Below are 14,885 nucleotides of genomic sequence, written 5' to 3' on the forward strand. Positions count from 1 at the left end.
GTGCCTACCTGGGTGTGTTTGGAGGAAGAGAGGAGGGTGTGGATGAGTGTGTGTAGATGTTGGGGTTAGGCTGATGAGTTAGTTCTGAGGAGGAGAGGAGAGGAAAGGCTAGTTGGAGGAGGGTGTGGTGGACAAGTGTGTCTAGATGTTGGGGATAGGCTGATGAGTTGTTTTTGAGCCTTTCAAAGTGGATTTGTTCAACTGGGTTGCCCTGTTTATTGTGTCTATGCTTTAATGCCTTTGTATGCAGGAATATGTGCACACTGTTTACATGAGTGTGTGGTGGTGCATAGGTGTGTGTGCTGGAGAGGAGAGTAGAGGCTTGTGAGAGGAAAGGAGAGTAGAGGAGAGGAGAGTAGAGGCTTGTGAGAGGAAAGGAGAGGAGAGGAGAGTAGAGGCTTGTGAAGGATGAGGAAGAGGAAAAGGGAGGAAGGGGGAGAGGAGAGGGAGGGAGGCTTGTTAGAGGAGAGGAGAGAGGGAGAGGAGGGCTTGTTGGGGGAGGAAGGGAGGGAGAGGAGGAAAGGGCTTGTTAGAAAAGAGGAGGAGGAGGCTTGTTAGAGGGAACTTGGGAGGAGGCTTGTTAGAGGAGAGGAGAGGAGAGGCTAGTTAGGGTAGAGGAGAGGCTAGTTAGGGTAGAGGAGAGGCTAGTTAGGGTAGAGGAGAGCTGGTGACAGGCGGTGAGTGAGTGCGGGTGCTGGTTGCGTTTGGGCAGGAAGCCGTCTGCTCGGGGCCTTTTGTGTGGTGCTGGCCGGCCTGGCTGGGCTGCCGCAGTGGGAGGCCTCTTTGCTGTTTGTGTTTTGAGTCGTGTAATCGCGCTGGCCTGGCACTCACAGCGGCCTCTCTAATGAACACGCTCAAAGGTTCCGACCGATGCTGACTCACCAGCCGCACAGACCAGGGAGGAAAAAATGAACCTCTTGAACAAGGCGGCTAACAAATGTCTCTCTCTCTCTCCCTCCCTCCCGCTCTGTCTCTCTGTTCTGCCTTTCACTTGATCTCTCATGTCTGTCCTCTCTCTCTCTCTTCCTCTGTCTCTCTCTCTCTCTCTCTCTCTCTCTCTCTCTCTCTCTCTTTCTCTCTACCTCTATCTCTATCTCTTCCTCTGTCTCTCCACACTGATTGGATTATGCAGGGATTGACCTGGAGAATATCGTCTACTATAAGGACGACACGCACTACTTCGTCATGACTGCCAAGAAGCAGAGTCTGCTGGAGAAAGGAGTGATCCTGCACGTAAGTGATCCGAGTCCCTGAGCTCCTTTTGGTGGTTCTCCCTCTCCCTCTCTCTTCATCTCCCTCTCTCTCCCTCTCCCTCTCTCTTCTTCTCCCTCTCTCCTTTCCCTCTCTCTCCCTTTCCCCCTCTCTTCCTCTCCCTCTCTCTTCCTCTCCCTCTCTCTTCCTCTCCCTCTCTCTCCTTTCCCCCTCTCTTCCTCTCCCTCTCTCTTCCTCTCCCTCTCTCTTCCTCTCCCTCTCTCCCTTTCCCCCTCTCTTCCTCTCCCTCTATCTTCATCTATCTTTCTCTCCCTTTCCCTCTCTCTTCCTCTCCCTCTCTTCCTCTCTCTTCCTCTCTCTCCCTCTCTCCCTCTCTCTTCCTCTCTCTCTCTCTTCCTCTCCCTCTCTCTTCATCTCCCTCTCTCTTCATCTATCTTTCTCTTCCTCTCCCTCTCTCTTCATCTATCTTTCTCTTCCTCCCCTCTCTTCCTCTCCCTCTCTCTTCATCTATCTTTCTCTTCCTCTCCCTCTCTTCTTCTCTCTTCCTCTCCCTCTCTTCATCTATCTTTCTCTTCCTCCCCCTCTCTTCCTCTCCCTCTCTCTTCATCTATCTTTCTCTTCCTCTCCTCTCTCTTCATCTATCTTTCTCTTCCTCTCCCTCTCTTCCTCTCCCTCTCTTCTTCTCTCTTCCTCTCCCCTCTCTTCATCTATCTTTCTCTTCATCCCCCTCTCCCTCTCTTCCTCTCTCTTCCTCTCCCCTCAACTCAACTCCCTGCTCTACAAGATATCTAGTACTCCTAAGAGCCCAAAAGATTCTGAAGGACTCTTCTCATCCTAACAATGGATTATTCCTACGCTGAAATCAAGAAGGCCTATGTAGTCACAAAGCCAGAACTGAGGACTCAGGGTTTTTTATCCCAGGCCATCCGGACTCTGAACTCACACTATACTGACTTTGCACACATTCCTCCCTCAGCACTCATGACCCCCACACACACACCTACAAGACTTTTAGCACTTTTACATCCCTCTCCCTATGCTACAGACCTTTTATTTATTTTCTTATTTCATCCCTGCGTCAAAAAACACACACACACACACACATATCTGACTTTCTCCAACTTTTGCACATCTCCATAGAACTTTTTTATTTATTATTACACAGCACAGTTTCTCCTCCATCTACCCATGTCCTTGATTGCCTAGCCTTTCTGCCCCCACCCCTGCCCCCCACATAATTTCACTGCATTTCTTGCTTCCAGTAACTATATGCATGTGACAATCAAACTCCTTGTATCCTTGTATCCTTGTATCCCCTCTCTTCATCTAACTCTCTGCCTTTCTCTCCTTTTCCCCTCTCTTCCTCTCTCTCTCTCTCTTCCTCCTCTCTCTCTCTCTTCCTCTTTGTCCTCATCCCATCTGTCTTGCACGCTGCCACACACACACACACACACACACACACACACACACACACAACCAACAGGGAACAATATGGCCCCATGATTAGGAAAGAAAAAACCAGCAAGGTCGCCGTCTGCGCCTACACTTTTGACCCGTGTATTGCTAGGTGCGTCCGCTCCCAAAAAGTAGTGATCACTTAAGGTAATTAAACAAAGGCACACAAGGCTTGTGTGAAAAGCGTGTGTGTTGCGAAAAGTTACAAAAGAAGTCAGAGGCTAAAACTGGAGCAACAGACGTTTCGGACCAAGTCCATTTTTAATGTCTCCAGACCATTTAAAACAATTGAAAAGGTACAATACAGTATATAATAAGACAAGTAAGTGCATCAGTGAGTTCTAGTCAGGTGATAAGTGCTAGAATTAGCAAGGCTAGTTCTAATTAGTGCACACACACACATTGACACACATGCAATTGTGCACATACTGTATGTGTTCATGCCTTCATGCATAGAGCTGCCTGCCTATGCAAACACTGTTTACTGTCTAAATTTGGGCTCTTCATGTGTCCTTGACCTAAAGTCACCCCAGATAGTATGTCTTCTGGCTATTACAGTGTGGCAGTGCATACAGTGGAAACACATGCATGTAGACACACACACACACACACACACACACACACACACACACACACAAATGGAAAAACAACACACACAACGTCAATAAGAAGGAAGTTTGCTGTGAGCCATCACACACAGACGTTTGAAAAAAAAGACTCCGACACAAGTCACAAGCTCACTTTAAGTCATGTGTGTGCGAGCGTGCGTGCGTGCGCATGTTCCATAAGTTGTAGCTGTAAGAGTACCATCATTGTAGAACAGGGTGAGCTATTTGAGGTCACTATTTGAGGAGTAGTGAAAGCATGTGTGTGTGTGTGTGTGTGTGTGTGTGTGTGTGTGTGTGTGTGTGTGTGTGTGTGTGTGTGTGTGTGAGTGATTGAGTTTTCACATGCAGCTGTTGTCACCTTAGAGGGGTGAGAGCATACTTGTTGGGACAGGCTGGTGTGTGTGTGTGAGATTGTCCCTGTCTGTGTGAAGGAAGAGAGAGCAGGGCCTGGTTGTGGAAGCATGAATCAGAGTATAACGGCCTCTTAAATCCAGCATCCCTCTCCCTTCTCCCTCTCTCTCTCTCCCTCTCTCCCGCACTCTCTCCACATAGTCATGGCTAAGGAATTCAGCTTTCGCCGCCCTCTACCAAAACACACATACACACTGACCCATTCTCAAGATACACACACACCCTCTCATAACATTTTTCCACAAAATAAATAAGTACACTTTCTCTCTGTGTAAAAGAACACTCATACTGGTATGTTGCATACACACACACACACACACACACACACACACACAACACACACACATAGACAAACACAAGTTCATTGTCCTGTTTTTAACCCCCACCCCCACACACACACACACACACACACACACAGAGCAGTTATGGTTATACGTATCCACTATATTTGTTTGAAAGGAAAGTTATGAATCACAACTGAAATGTCATGATTTGACACTTGTGCAACCGCACGCCTGTTGCGCCTCCATCCACAGGAGCCTCTCACATTCTCCTGAACAGTTACTTCTGTTCTGTCTGTTTTGTTGTTGTCCCTGTCCCCTGTCCATCTCCTTACTGCCCACGCTCACACTGTTCCCACACACTCACTCCCCACACACACTCCCCACACACTAGAGTGCGGATCGGGCCGCAAATGTCTGTCCGAACCCGGCCCGCGTCCGACAGAGTTGCGTCCCCAACCCGACCCGAATCCGACAGGCATTTTCATTTTATGTCGAACCCGACCAGAGCCCGGCGCCAGATGATGCCTCAGTTATTCCCATGCTAGTGATTAAGCGTTCACGTTTGTGGATAGCCTGTCTTTTTAGCCCATTAAACTGAACACACAACAAATTGTCTACAGAATCAGATGGCGTGCCGCACGCGCCTAAAGGTCACACACAGCGCACATTAACACAAGAGGCCCAAGCAAGCATAGCCTAAATAGAATTCTTGTCTTACCATTGACGAAAAGTCTTCTACATGAACTGCAACAGTCGTTGAAACTACAGTGCCTCTGTCACTGGAGACATATGCAGCATCGGCGTTAATTGGGGCAACTTCGAGGAAATCCTCATCCAGTTGAGCAGGCGACCTTATAGCCTACCGGTAGCCTATGTCTTTACCACAGTATGCAGCATAAATAATCTTAAAATCTCCTGATAGGCTAACAACTTTTTTTAACATCACCCAAGACTGTCCTTATTTGCATATGTGTGATGTGCATAACCTTTGTTTATGTAGCGTGAGGCGTGATGTGGCGTGTGCATTTCAGGCGGCATGCCTGAAATCGTTAATCCTGATAAACAAATCTTGCACACAGGAAGAAAGCTATTAGGTCTTTTTTACATTTTAGTTTATTCTCAAAAAACAAACGTTTGCATCATGTAAAGCAGACCTGTTGGTTACCCAACATAATAAGGAATTTAAATGTAAAGCTTCCAATGCATATCGCCCCCATGTGTCCGAACCCGACTAAAATTTCTAAATATTTGTCCGAACCCGACCCGAAATTTGTCTGCCAGTGCGTTAAGTAAATTTGTCTTGATAAGACTCCTTAAAATAAGTCAAAGTCTTCTTAAATTAAGTCAAAATGATCTTTCGAGAGAGCGCTAGGGAAGTCTTTTCATACTAAAAATAATACCAAATAGATTTTTTGATCTTATTATAAGATTAATAACACTTGGTTAGATTTTTTGCAGTGCACACACTCCTTCCCCACACACACACTCCCCACACACTTTCCCCACACACACACTCCCCACACACTTTCCCCACACACACACTCCCCACACTTTCCCCACACACAGCTCTTCCACACACACTTTTCCTCACACACTTCTTCCTCCTTTTTTACCCTTTTGTGCAGTTTCCTTTTTTTATCTGTTCTAGAAAAGTATGTGCAAAATATTTGCCTCTTATAATTCTTTTTTGACAGTTGTCAATTGACTGTTTCTTTCTCTCTCCCCCTCCCTCTCCTTCTCTCTCTCTCTCTCTCAATCGGTCTGTCTCTCTTGCTCTCTCTCTCTCCGTGTCTCTTTCTCTCTCTCCCCCTCCCTCTCCCTCTGGTCACTTCCCCAGGACTACGCAGACACGGAGATGCTGCTGTCGCGGGCCAACGTGGACCAGGCGGCGCTACTGTCGTACGCTCGCGAGGCGGCCGACTTCTCCACCAACCAACGGCTGCCCGCGCTGGACTTCGCCATCAACCACTATGGCCAGCCGGACGTGGCCATGTTCGACTTCACCTGCATGTACGCCTCGGAGAACGCCGCACTGGTGCGCCAGCGCCACGGACACCAGCTGCTAGTGGCCTTGGTCGGGGACAGTCTGCTGGAGGTGAGGGGACTGGACTGGACGACAACAACAACAACAACAACAACTACTTGCATTTATATAACTCTATATCAAGGCACCCAAACGCTTTACAGTAAAGGGAGAACTTCCCTTACCATCACCAATGTGTAGGCCTAGCACCCACCAGGATGATGCACGGCAGCCATTATGTGCTAACACGCTCACCATACACCAGCTTGAGGTGGAGAGTGAAAGAATGAATAAATTCATATATAAAGTGCCATGGGATCTTTAATGACCACAGTGAGTCAGGACCAATCAAACCTGTGCGAAACTCAGTTTACCTGGGTACAGGTACCCAGTCAGAGAGTAAATGGTTACATGACTGCAAATGCGGTCTCATACCTTCCTAGCCATGTACAAGCTGAGGGTTTAGAATTAGCGTATTACAAGTGGAGTAATACTTATCTGAAACTGAAGAGAGCACAGCCTAATGCCTGCTGTCTACTAGAGCGAGAGAGAGAGAGCCTATTGAAGATGAGAATAGCTTATCAGCTGGATTAGATCTGTGATAAGATACCGTGTGCGTGTGCGTGTCGCGTGTGTGCATCTGTGTGCATCTGTGTGCATCTGTGTGCATCTGTGTGCATGTGTGTGCATGTGTGTGCATGTGTGTGCATGTGTGTCGTGTCTGTGTGCATGTGTGTGCGTGTGTGTGTGTGTGTGTGTGTCGCCCGTCGCGCATGTTTTCCATGATGGATGATATATGGAATGCTGAGCATGTTGCAGAACATGATGTGTTGACTGATTATAGTGTGGTATGCTGTTTGTGCTGACCATTTGTGTGTGTGTGTGTGTGTGTGTCTCTCTCTCCATAGCCCTTCTGGCCCATGGGCACTGGTATTGCCCGAGGGTTCCTGGCCGCCATGGACTCAGCCTGGATGGTGCGCAGCTGGGCACAGGGCAAGACCCCCCTGGAGGTGCTTGCCGAGAGGTGAGGGAGCCAGAGGTCAAAAGGTCACCAACAGACCGTGTTCTCGGAGCATGCTCTCTGAAAGCCTTGACGAGGGATATTCTAGAAATTTCCCATGACCGATAAATTTAATCCTCCATGCAACTTACTCGATTAATCGCACACACGGCATGAAAATGCTCCACATACCTCACTCAACACGAGACACTTTATTTCATGACGTGGCTGACTGCTCTCTGGTATTTGGTGAGGGGGCTGTGATTAGAGGCTGAGTGATGCCCCCACAGGACTGAGCTCCCTGACAGGAGGCGGTGTGTTGTTTCCACTCGGTATGGAGCCCAGGATCAGAATAGAGGGGGAGAACACTATGGTATGGGCGGACATGCCTGCTTGAGAGCTAGGACTTATGTTAATGCAGTATACTGTGTGTGTGTGTGTGTGTGTGTGTGTGTGTGTGTGTGTGTATAGATGGTGTCATGTGTGTGTGTTGCATGTGTGTGTGTGTGTGTGTGTGTGTGTGTGTGTGTGTGTGTGTGTGCATGGCTGCATTAGTGCCTTGTGAATATATGAGTGAAAGTATCATTAGTGGAGTAGCTGCAGAGAGCCCCCTGAGCCCATCTGCTGCGGGCACTTCTGGGAACAGAGTTTCTCTACTGCCCTTAACACACTTAACAGAGCCGGACATCCTCTCCACTCTTCTCTATTTCTCTTCTCCACACACACACACACACACACACACACCTCTCTACCTCTCATCCTCCTCTCTCTCCCTATACACACACACCTCTCAACCTTTTCTCTTCCTGACTCATGTAACTCTTTTGGATTCTCTCTCTCTCTTCTATTTACTCTTTGCTTTTTTCCTGTCCTCCACCTGTGCTCATCACTCATCCCTCTCTTTTTCTCTAGGGAGAGTATCTATCGCCTCCTGCCTCAGACCACGCCTGAGAATGTGAGCAAGAACTTCAGCCAGTACAGTGTTGACCCTACCACCCGCTACCCCAACATCAGCCTCCACCTGATGCGACCCAACCAGGTGTGTAGCAGTGACACACACACACACACACACACACACACATTCCATACACAGACACAAAGACGTCTAGACATGCACATCTTTAAACAAAAATCTCTCAATATGTAACTTTAGTTCCCTACTACTATTTCACACACACACACACACACACACACACACACACACACACACACACACACACAGATACACTTACGCACACAGATACACTTATGCACACACACATTCACATAAGTATAGTTATATACCATCAGAATATTGATTCAGAATATCTGCAGATATGTATAGACTCAGAAATCAACTCTGCCCCGGCATGTATATATTCAGTCATGTCAGCCTTCTAGATAAATGAAACGCGGCAGACACGTAAGCTCTAACCATTTGTGGAGAGAATGTCAGAACATCAAAGCCCATTAAATGTGGCCCTGTCACACCATGCTGCTGGGTTAATAACCTCCTGTGGCGTGCAGGTGCGGCACCTCATCGACACCGGCGAATCCAAGGAGACGCTCCGCATCGACATGGAGAATGTGGTCAACGCCTCCACGCCCAAACTGAGTCGTAACGGTAAGACACACCCCTTCCACCACCCACAGGATGTGATGTAAAGTCTCCGTCCATAACAACGTATTGTTAACCCACGGTGAACCAGTTGCACGTGTGTTTATATGTGTGTGTTTATGTACATGTGGAGTGATGCCTGATATGCTCATTCTTATTCTAGAGCTGAGGCTGTTTGAGCAGCAGTTGCAAGGTAACTGGGAAGCCCAGTCTGTATCTGAGTGCATGACACCTAATATGGGCCCGTCATGGCCGCCGGTCTGCCGCAAGACATCTGCTCATGTGACCTCAGACTTACATGAATGGTGTTGCACTGTTCGTCTGATTTTGCTGTTTTATAACCGCAGCGCTTTGGATGAGAATCTCATTATTTGCTGTTGTGTACATCTGACTGTGTGTTCACTAACTGGATTAAAGACACACACACACTCCCGTGCTCACACACTGAAGAGAAAAACGGTTCATATCTAACTGAATCATGGCATTCATCTGTCAAACTTCCCCTAACCTTCAAAGCCATCATCACAGCATTTGAGTGTGTGTGTGTGCTGTGTGTGTGTGTGTGTGTGTGTGTGTGTGTGTGTGTGTGTGTGTGTCTGTGTGTGTGTGTGTCTGTGTGTGTGTGTGTGTGTGTGTGTCTGTGTGTGTGTGTCTGTGTGTGTGTGTGTCTGTGTGTGTCTGTGTGTGTGTGTCTGTGTGTCTGTGTGTGTGCGTGCGCTAGGTGCATTGTGCCATAGCTCTCCTCTATTCTGGGTTGTGTAGTAAAGCTCCACTAACAGCACCCTGTCCTGTCGGAGGCTGACGAGTGTGTGTGTTGGTCGTCTGGTTAATCCTCCCCTCTCTCGTCTCTCCTCCCCAGAGTCAGTGGCGCGCTCCAGCAAGCTGCTCAACTGGTGCCAACGGCAGACAGAGGGCTACCGTGCCGTCGCCGTAACTGACCTCACCACCTCCTGGAAGAGTGGCATGGCCCTCTGCGCTCTCATCCACCGCTACCGACCAGACCTCATGTGAGTCTGCTACACCCCTTCATCCCTCTCTCTCCCCCATTCTCTTTCTTTCTTTCTTTCTTTCTTTCTTTCTTTCTTTCTGTCCATCAGTCTGTGTCTGGCTCCACATGTAAACAAGAGAAAGAGTGAACAGATGGAGGAAAGAAAGAGAGAAAGGAGGAAGAGTAATCTGGGCTAGTCCTGTCAGGACTGACATTGGAGCCCCCTCCAGGTGTGTGTGTGTGTGTGTGTGTGTGTATTTGGCTCCCTCGTTTGAAACGGTAGATCACTACAAATGAGAATGCACAGGGTCAAAGGTCATCTGCTGCCCTGTCATGCTCAACCTGCTCAGTTACGCCACACAGTCACACCCACCCACCCATACATACTTGCATACTTTCCCTCTCATGCAAACGCAAGGACATACACATTTATACACACCCTTGCATATCCTCTTACTTGAATGCAAGCTACATACTTGCACCAACAATCTCAAGCACATACACGTTTTTCGTTTTTCATACTGTATATTCACATAATAAGATTAAATATATTCTAATTAACATACGTATGGATACCAGTGAATGGCATTTAGTCTGTAGCAGCCTGACACTGACGGCTGTAGTAGATTTTAAACAGTGTTAGCATTAATCTGTCTGGCTATCCCAATGGGCCTAACATAGTGTTTCCTGTTAGCCTTTCGGATCGGATTTGTGGAAGTAACTGTGAGTGGCAATGTTTAGTGCTACTGATAACTGCTGCTAGCATTAATGTTGGCCTTCAGAGATGCAGCGGTACTGAGCTGCGTTGATGGTCTTTGGGGTAGCGGCTGGGATTATTACTGCTTGAGTGGTTATGATCCTTTAGTCTTGTTGCTGTGATTCATTTGTGGTGCCATTTAAAGCTGTGGTAATAATCACTAGGATGATGGTGTGTGGGGAGAGAGCACGGTGTGACCTTCAGCTGCGGACCGTTATGGGCTCTTTATGTGCCCTGTTAGCTTTTATTGTTCCCATGACTACCAAGTGCGGTCTGCAACCCTATTAGGCGTTCCTGGAGGGAAGTGGTATGTGGTGTCTCACCTCCCTGATTTTATACCTGACCTGATTGAAAGTGTGTGTGTGTAAGTTTGTGTGTGTTTGTTTTTGTCTTTTTTTAACTGTCATGGATGTGGATCCAGTTTTGGATCATGTTTCAGTATTCATCTGTTCGTGTGTCATTCTATACATAATGCATAGGGTTGTATATTTGTATGCCTTAACATTTTGTGTACATTGATTTAACTTGTACTTGTGTGAGTATATTCCTGTGCATATGTTTCTGATGATGTCTGTGTAATTGTGTGTATATGACTAGTGACTTTGACTCTCTGGATGAGCGGGACGTAGCCAAGAACAACCAGTTGGCGTTCGACGTGGCAGAGCGAGAGTTTGGCATCTCACCCATCATGACGGGGAAGGAGATGTCCGTGGTGGCCGAGCCCGACAAGCTCTCCATGGTCATGTACCTCAGCCAGTTCTACGAGATGTTCAAAGACACTCTGCCACCTAGTGGTAAGTCAGACTAACACGTTCCCACTCTCTTTGGTATTGTCCAGGGGTGGCTAACCAGTCCAGCATCAAGAGCCAAAAAAAAATACCACACAACTTAAAAGAGCCGCACAACAAAAAAGATGCCCACACTACAACATCGACTTAGGCCTAGGCTACAGTTTAAATAGGCAGTTGGCAGAAGCTACAAATAATCATTTTCAGGAATGAGTAGCAAGCAACGAAGATATCTGACACACATCACAAATCCCCCCTCACTGAATGACTTATTTGCATGAGCAATGCTTCAATGTAACAACTGATATGATGCCAATGTGACCGTCAAATGTTCCATCGAGTGTTCAGTAACTACATTTTTTTAAAGAAAATACACAAAAAGAAAACGAGTCTGCTTCTCTGACTGACGTCTACAGTATATAGCCTACCTTTACCTTGTACTTGCAAAGGTCAGTGCCTTTGGGAAATGTTCAGGTTTGAAGCTTTATGCATCAGTTAAATCTGGCATACCAAGTACCAAACTAGAACACGTTTTTTAACAATGTTATTTTGGGTTATGTTGACATATCAACCAGACGGATTATGCTACAAAAAGATAAATCCTCCTTTTGAATATCCCATGTTCGTCCTCCTATTTGCGCTTAGCTTCAGGGTTTTCCTGATAGCAACAGTAGCATTACACCTGGCTAAAGAAATAAATGTGTCTGCTTCTTTTTTCCTATCCATAACATGACGGTAAGATTATTTTAATTTAAACATTGCAGCCTAACTATGAGTACTATCAAATTATGAAAAGCATTTTCATTTACCAGAAATATAGGCTATTTCAAAAAATAAAAAACTCTAAGGCCAAGAAGTGGGAACATCAGTTGAGCTGCCGTGAGCCGCACGAGCGGAGGTAACGAGCTGCATGCGCAGGTTCGCCACCCCTGGTATTGTCAGTCAGCCCTCTGGAAGTTTAAGCTCCACATGCAGGAGTGTTGGTTGGCTGATATGGGACAGGACTGTTATTTTATTTGTTTTATAATGGAGAGGATGTGGAGAAGTGTTATCAAGTTTAAGTTTATTGCCATTTCAACAACTCAGTTGATAGGAAAGTGCCTTGGTGTGCACAACACACACCATATACAGTATACAGTATATATTTATATGTACACCATACATTTATATATATATCTATGTCTATATATATATATATATATATACTACCTTTGAAAAGTTTGGAGTCACAAATGTCCTTGTTTTTATCATTAATGTTAAGTAAATGTAAAGTATACAGATGCCCATTATCAGCAACCATTCATCCAATGTTCCAAAGGCACATTCTGTTTACTAATCTGATATTATTTTAAAAGGCTAACTCTTTTGCAATTGTGTAAGCGCATAATGTAATCTGATATATATATGTGTGTGTGTGTGTGTGTGTGTATATGTATATGTGTGTGTGTATATATATATATATATATGTGTGTGTGTGTGTATATGTATATATATATATATGTGTGTGTGTATGTATGTATGTGTATATATATATATATATATATATATATATATATATATATATATATATATATATATATATGTGTGTGTGTGTATATATATATATATATATATATATGTGTATATATATATATATATATATATATATATATATATATATATATATATATATATATAGCCGTTCAAAAATTTGGGGTCACTATAGACAGAATACAAGCTGAGATAAGTTGCATTGTTTTTTAATCAGGACAGCATTGTATATATATGCCTGGGCCTTATCCCCTCTCTGTCTCCCTCCTCGCAGACAACCATAGCCCTGAGGAGAGGGCGACTGCCATCTCAAACACCCAGAAGTCTCATCCCATCTCCTTCCTCAAGCTCCACCTGGGCTTCAACTCCAGGAAACGCACCCCCAAGGTAAGCCACCAACGCCCACATGCCCATTTCATACCCACCTGCCAGCTCTGCCACATGGTGACACAGATGATACTTACTGATGCCTTTATCCAAAGCAAGTTGATTATTACAAGGGCCAGTCTCCCCAGAGAGTTAATTGATTAACTCCTCCACCCAACTCGCTCCTTTATTACTGTTTTATTTAATTTAATTCTACTTTGTCTCCTGCTGAATGTATAGTGTGTTTTACGAAGTGTACAGTGAACTTGTACTGTCCCTGTATATTTTTATATGTTGCTTTTTTTGTTGCTTTTGTGTCTGTGTTCACGTATACTGTCCCTGTTTGATGCTTTTATGTTGCGTTTATGTCTATCCTCTTTTCTTCTTGTACAGTGTCCTTGGGTGACTTGAGAGGCACTTTAAATAAAATGTATTATTATTACTAAGTGTCCTGGTCAAGGTTGGTTTGAAACCACTACTTTCCTGGCAACTGTATGCTTGACCTTTAGTCATTATGCTACCACCGCCCATCATGATGATAGGAGTTGGGATATACCTGCAGTTTGTTGGGTGCTTAACTGAATATTACTTGAACGCTGTTGTGGATGGAACACAATTTCAAATGTATTTTCGTGTCTTTTCTTCCAGGACAAAAAGGATGAAGACAGTTTGAGCAAGAAGCTAAAGACTGGTCAGTCTGAAGAGGTAAGGGCTGATTATCAAGAGATGGCTCAACATTGCAAGCAAAAGTGTTTATTCGGATAATCTGATTATTCTTTTGTGTCTTGAATTGGTATTGTAATGGTTTTTGACACTGAGGTTCTTTGCTTGTCCTTCAGGACATGGTTTGTCTTTTGCACAGATACTTACCCTACATTTGGTGTTTCTAAGCATTGCCATGTGTTCCAGTGTTTGTATGTGCCTGGGTATTTACTCTGGATGTTTATGGCAATTTACGCTCACATTAATGACTTGTCTACACTCAGGATGATCTTCAGCGAGGTTACCATGATGACCGTTCGTCCGCCTCCACGGCACCCTCGGAACGGAAGGTGGACGCTGCGTCAGCGGCGGCGAATTACAACAAAATCAAGTCCATCCAGACACAACTGCAGGCCAAGTTTGTGGACACAGCCTCCAATCCAGCGCCCCCTAGTGGACTCAGGAGACAGGTGAGCAAAGAAAGGCAGGACAGACAACCCTGGAGAGACGCCTCGAGGATTCAGAGGATTGGTCGTGTGGAGTGAGGATGTTGTAATGATGATGGAATGTTGTTCTCAAAGGTTGTGACCCATCAAGTCTGAGGCACAGTATGACAAACTTCTTTTCCATAATCACAGATTCTTAAGCGTATCAGGGCAGGGGAGTGTCAGAGGACTTCAACTTTCCCGAAATACTTTGCTGGACTTCCTTCCTGGAATATTGAATACTATTTACTTTGAATAGGTTTGCTTTGGGCTGGTGATTTGTCTTGACGACATTCACAGTGTTTTGGTTAATCTCCCTCGACAACAGCTGCCAGTCCCCTGGACCTCAGACATGCTGGTTGGGACTGAAGTCATATCTGATGCTATGCTGTGCCTCAACAACCCATTACATGTAGATTATTGAGTTTCCCTATGGGAAGTTGCTATCTATCTATTAGGCAGCACCATTCACACACACATACTAATAGTATTCATTCAACATTCAACTGCATAACCAAATAGGTGTGTCTCTAAGGCATTTCCGATGGCACAGAAAACAACATTGAGCTAAAGGTAACTTAGAGACAAACTAAGATGTAAAAAACAAGTTTTAGAGTCAACATTTAGTAGAGCATCACACTATTGTCCGATTCATTTTTTTAATTTCAGAGTATCTGTG

The 14,885-nt window shown here is 45.4% G+C and overlaps 1 protein-coding gene across 22 annotated transcripts in view; it reads left to right on the forward strand.

Annotated features, from left to right (window-relative positions):
• Positions 1-14,885, forward strand: part of mical3a (microtubule associated monooxygenase, calponin and LIM domain containing 3a) — a 98,045-nt gene that overhangs the window by 40,061 nt on the left and 43,099 nt on the right. For 17 of the 22 annotated variants that reach the window (XM_048257084.1, XM_048257082.1, XM_048257086.1 and 14 more), the window contains exons 7-17: positions 1,133-1,233; positions 5,808-6,065; positions 6,902-7,017; positions 7,906-8,032; positions 8,500-8,596; positions 8,754-8,783; positions 9,450-9,597; positions 10,933-11,129; positions 12,928-13,040; positions 13,668-13,724; positions 14,006-14,191. In XM_048257084.1, coding sequence (XP_048113041.1) covers positions 1,133-1,233; positions 5,808-6,065; positions 6,902-7,017; positions 7,906-8,032; positions 8,500-8,596; positions 8,754-8,783; positions 9,450-9,597; positions 10,933-11,129; positions 12,928-13,040; positions 13,668-13,724; positions 14,006-14,191 — 1,430 coding nt within the window. The remainder of the gene's footprint in view (positions 1-1,132; positions 1,234-5,807; positions 6,066-6,901; positions 7,018-7,905; positions 8,033-8,499; positions 8,597-8,753; positions 8,784-9,449; positions 9,598-10,932; positions 11,130-12,927; positions 13,041-13,667; positions 13,725-14,005; positions 14,192-14,885) is intronic. The other 5 variants (XM_048257085.1, XM_048257101.1, XM_048257102.1 and 2 more) reach the window with 1 other exon arrangement.

This window comes from Alosa alosa, chromosome 11 (genome assembly GCF_017589495.1).
Source record: "Alosa alosa isolate M-15738 ecotype Scorff River chromosome 11, AALO_Geno_1.1, whole genome shotgun sequence".
Lineage (NCBI taxonomy): Eukaryota > Metazoa > Chordata > Actinopteri > Clupeiformes > Clupeidae > Alosa > Alosa alosa.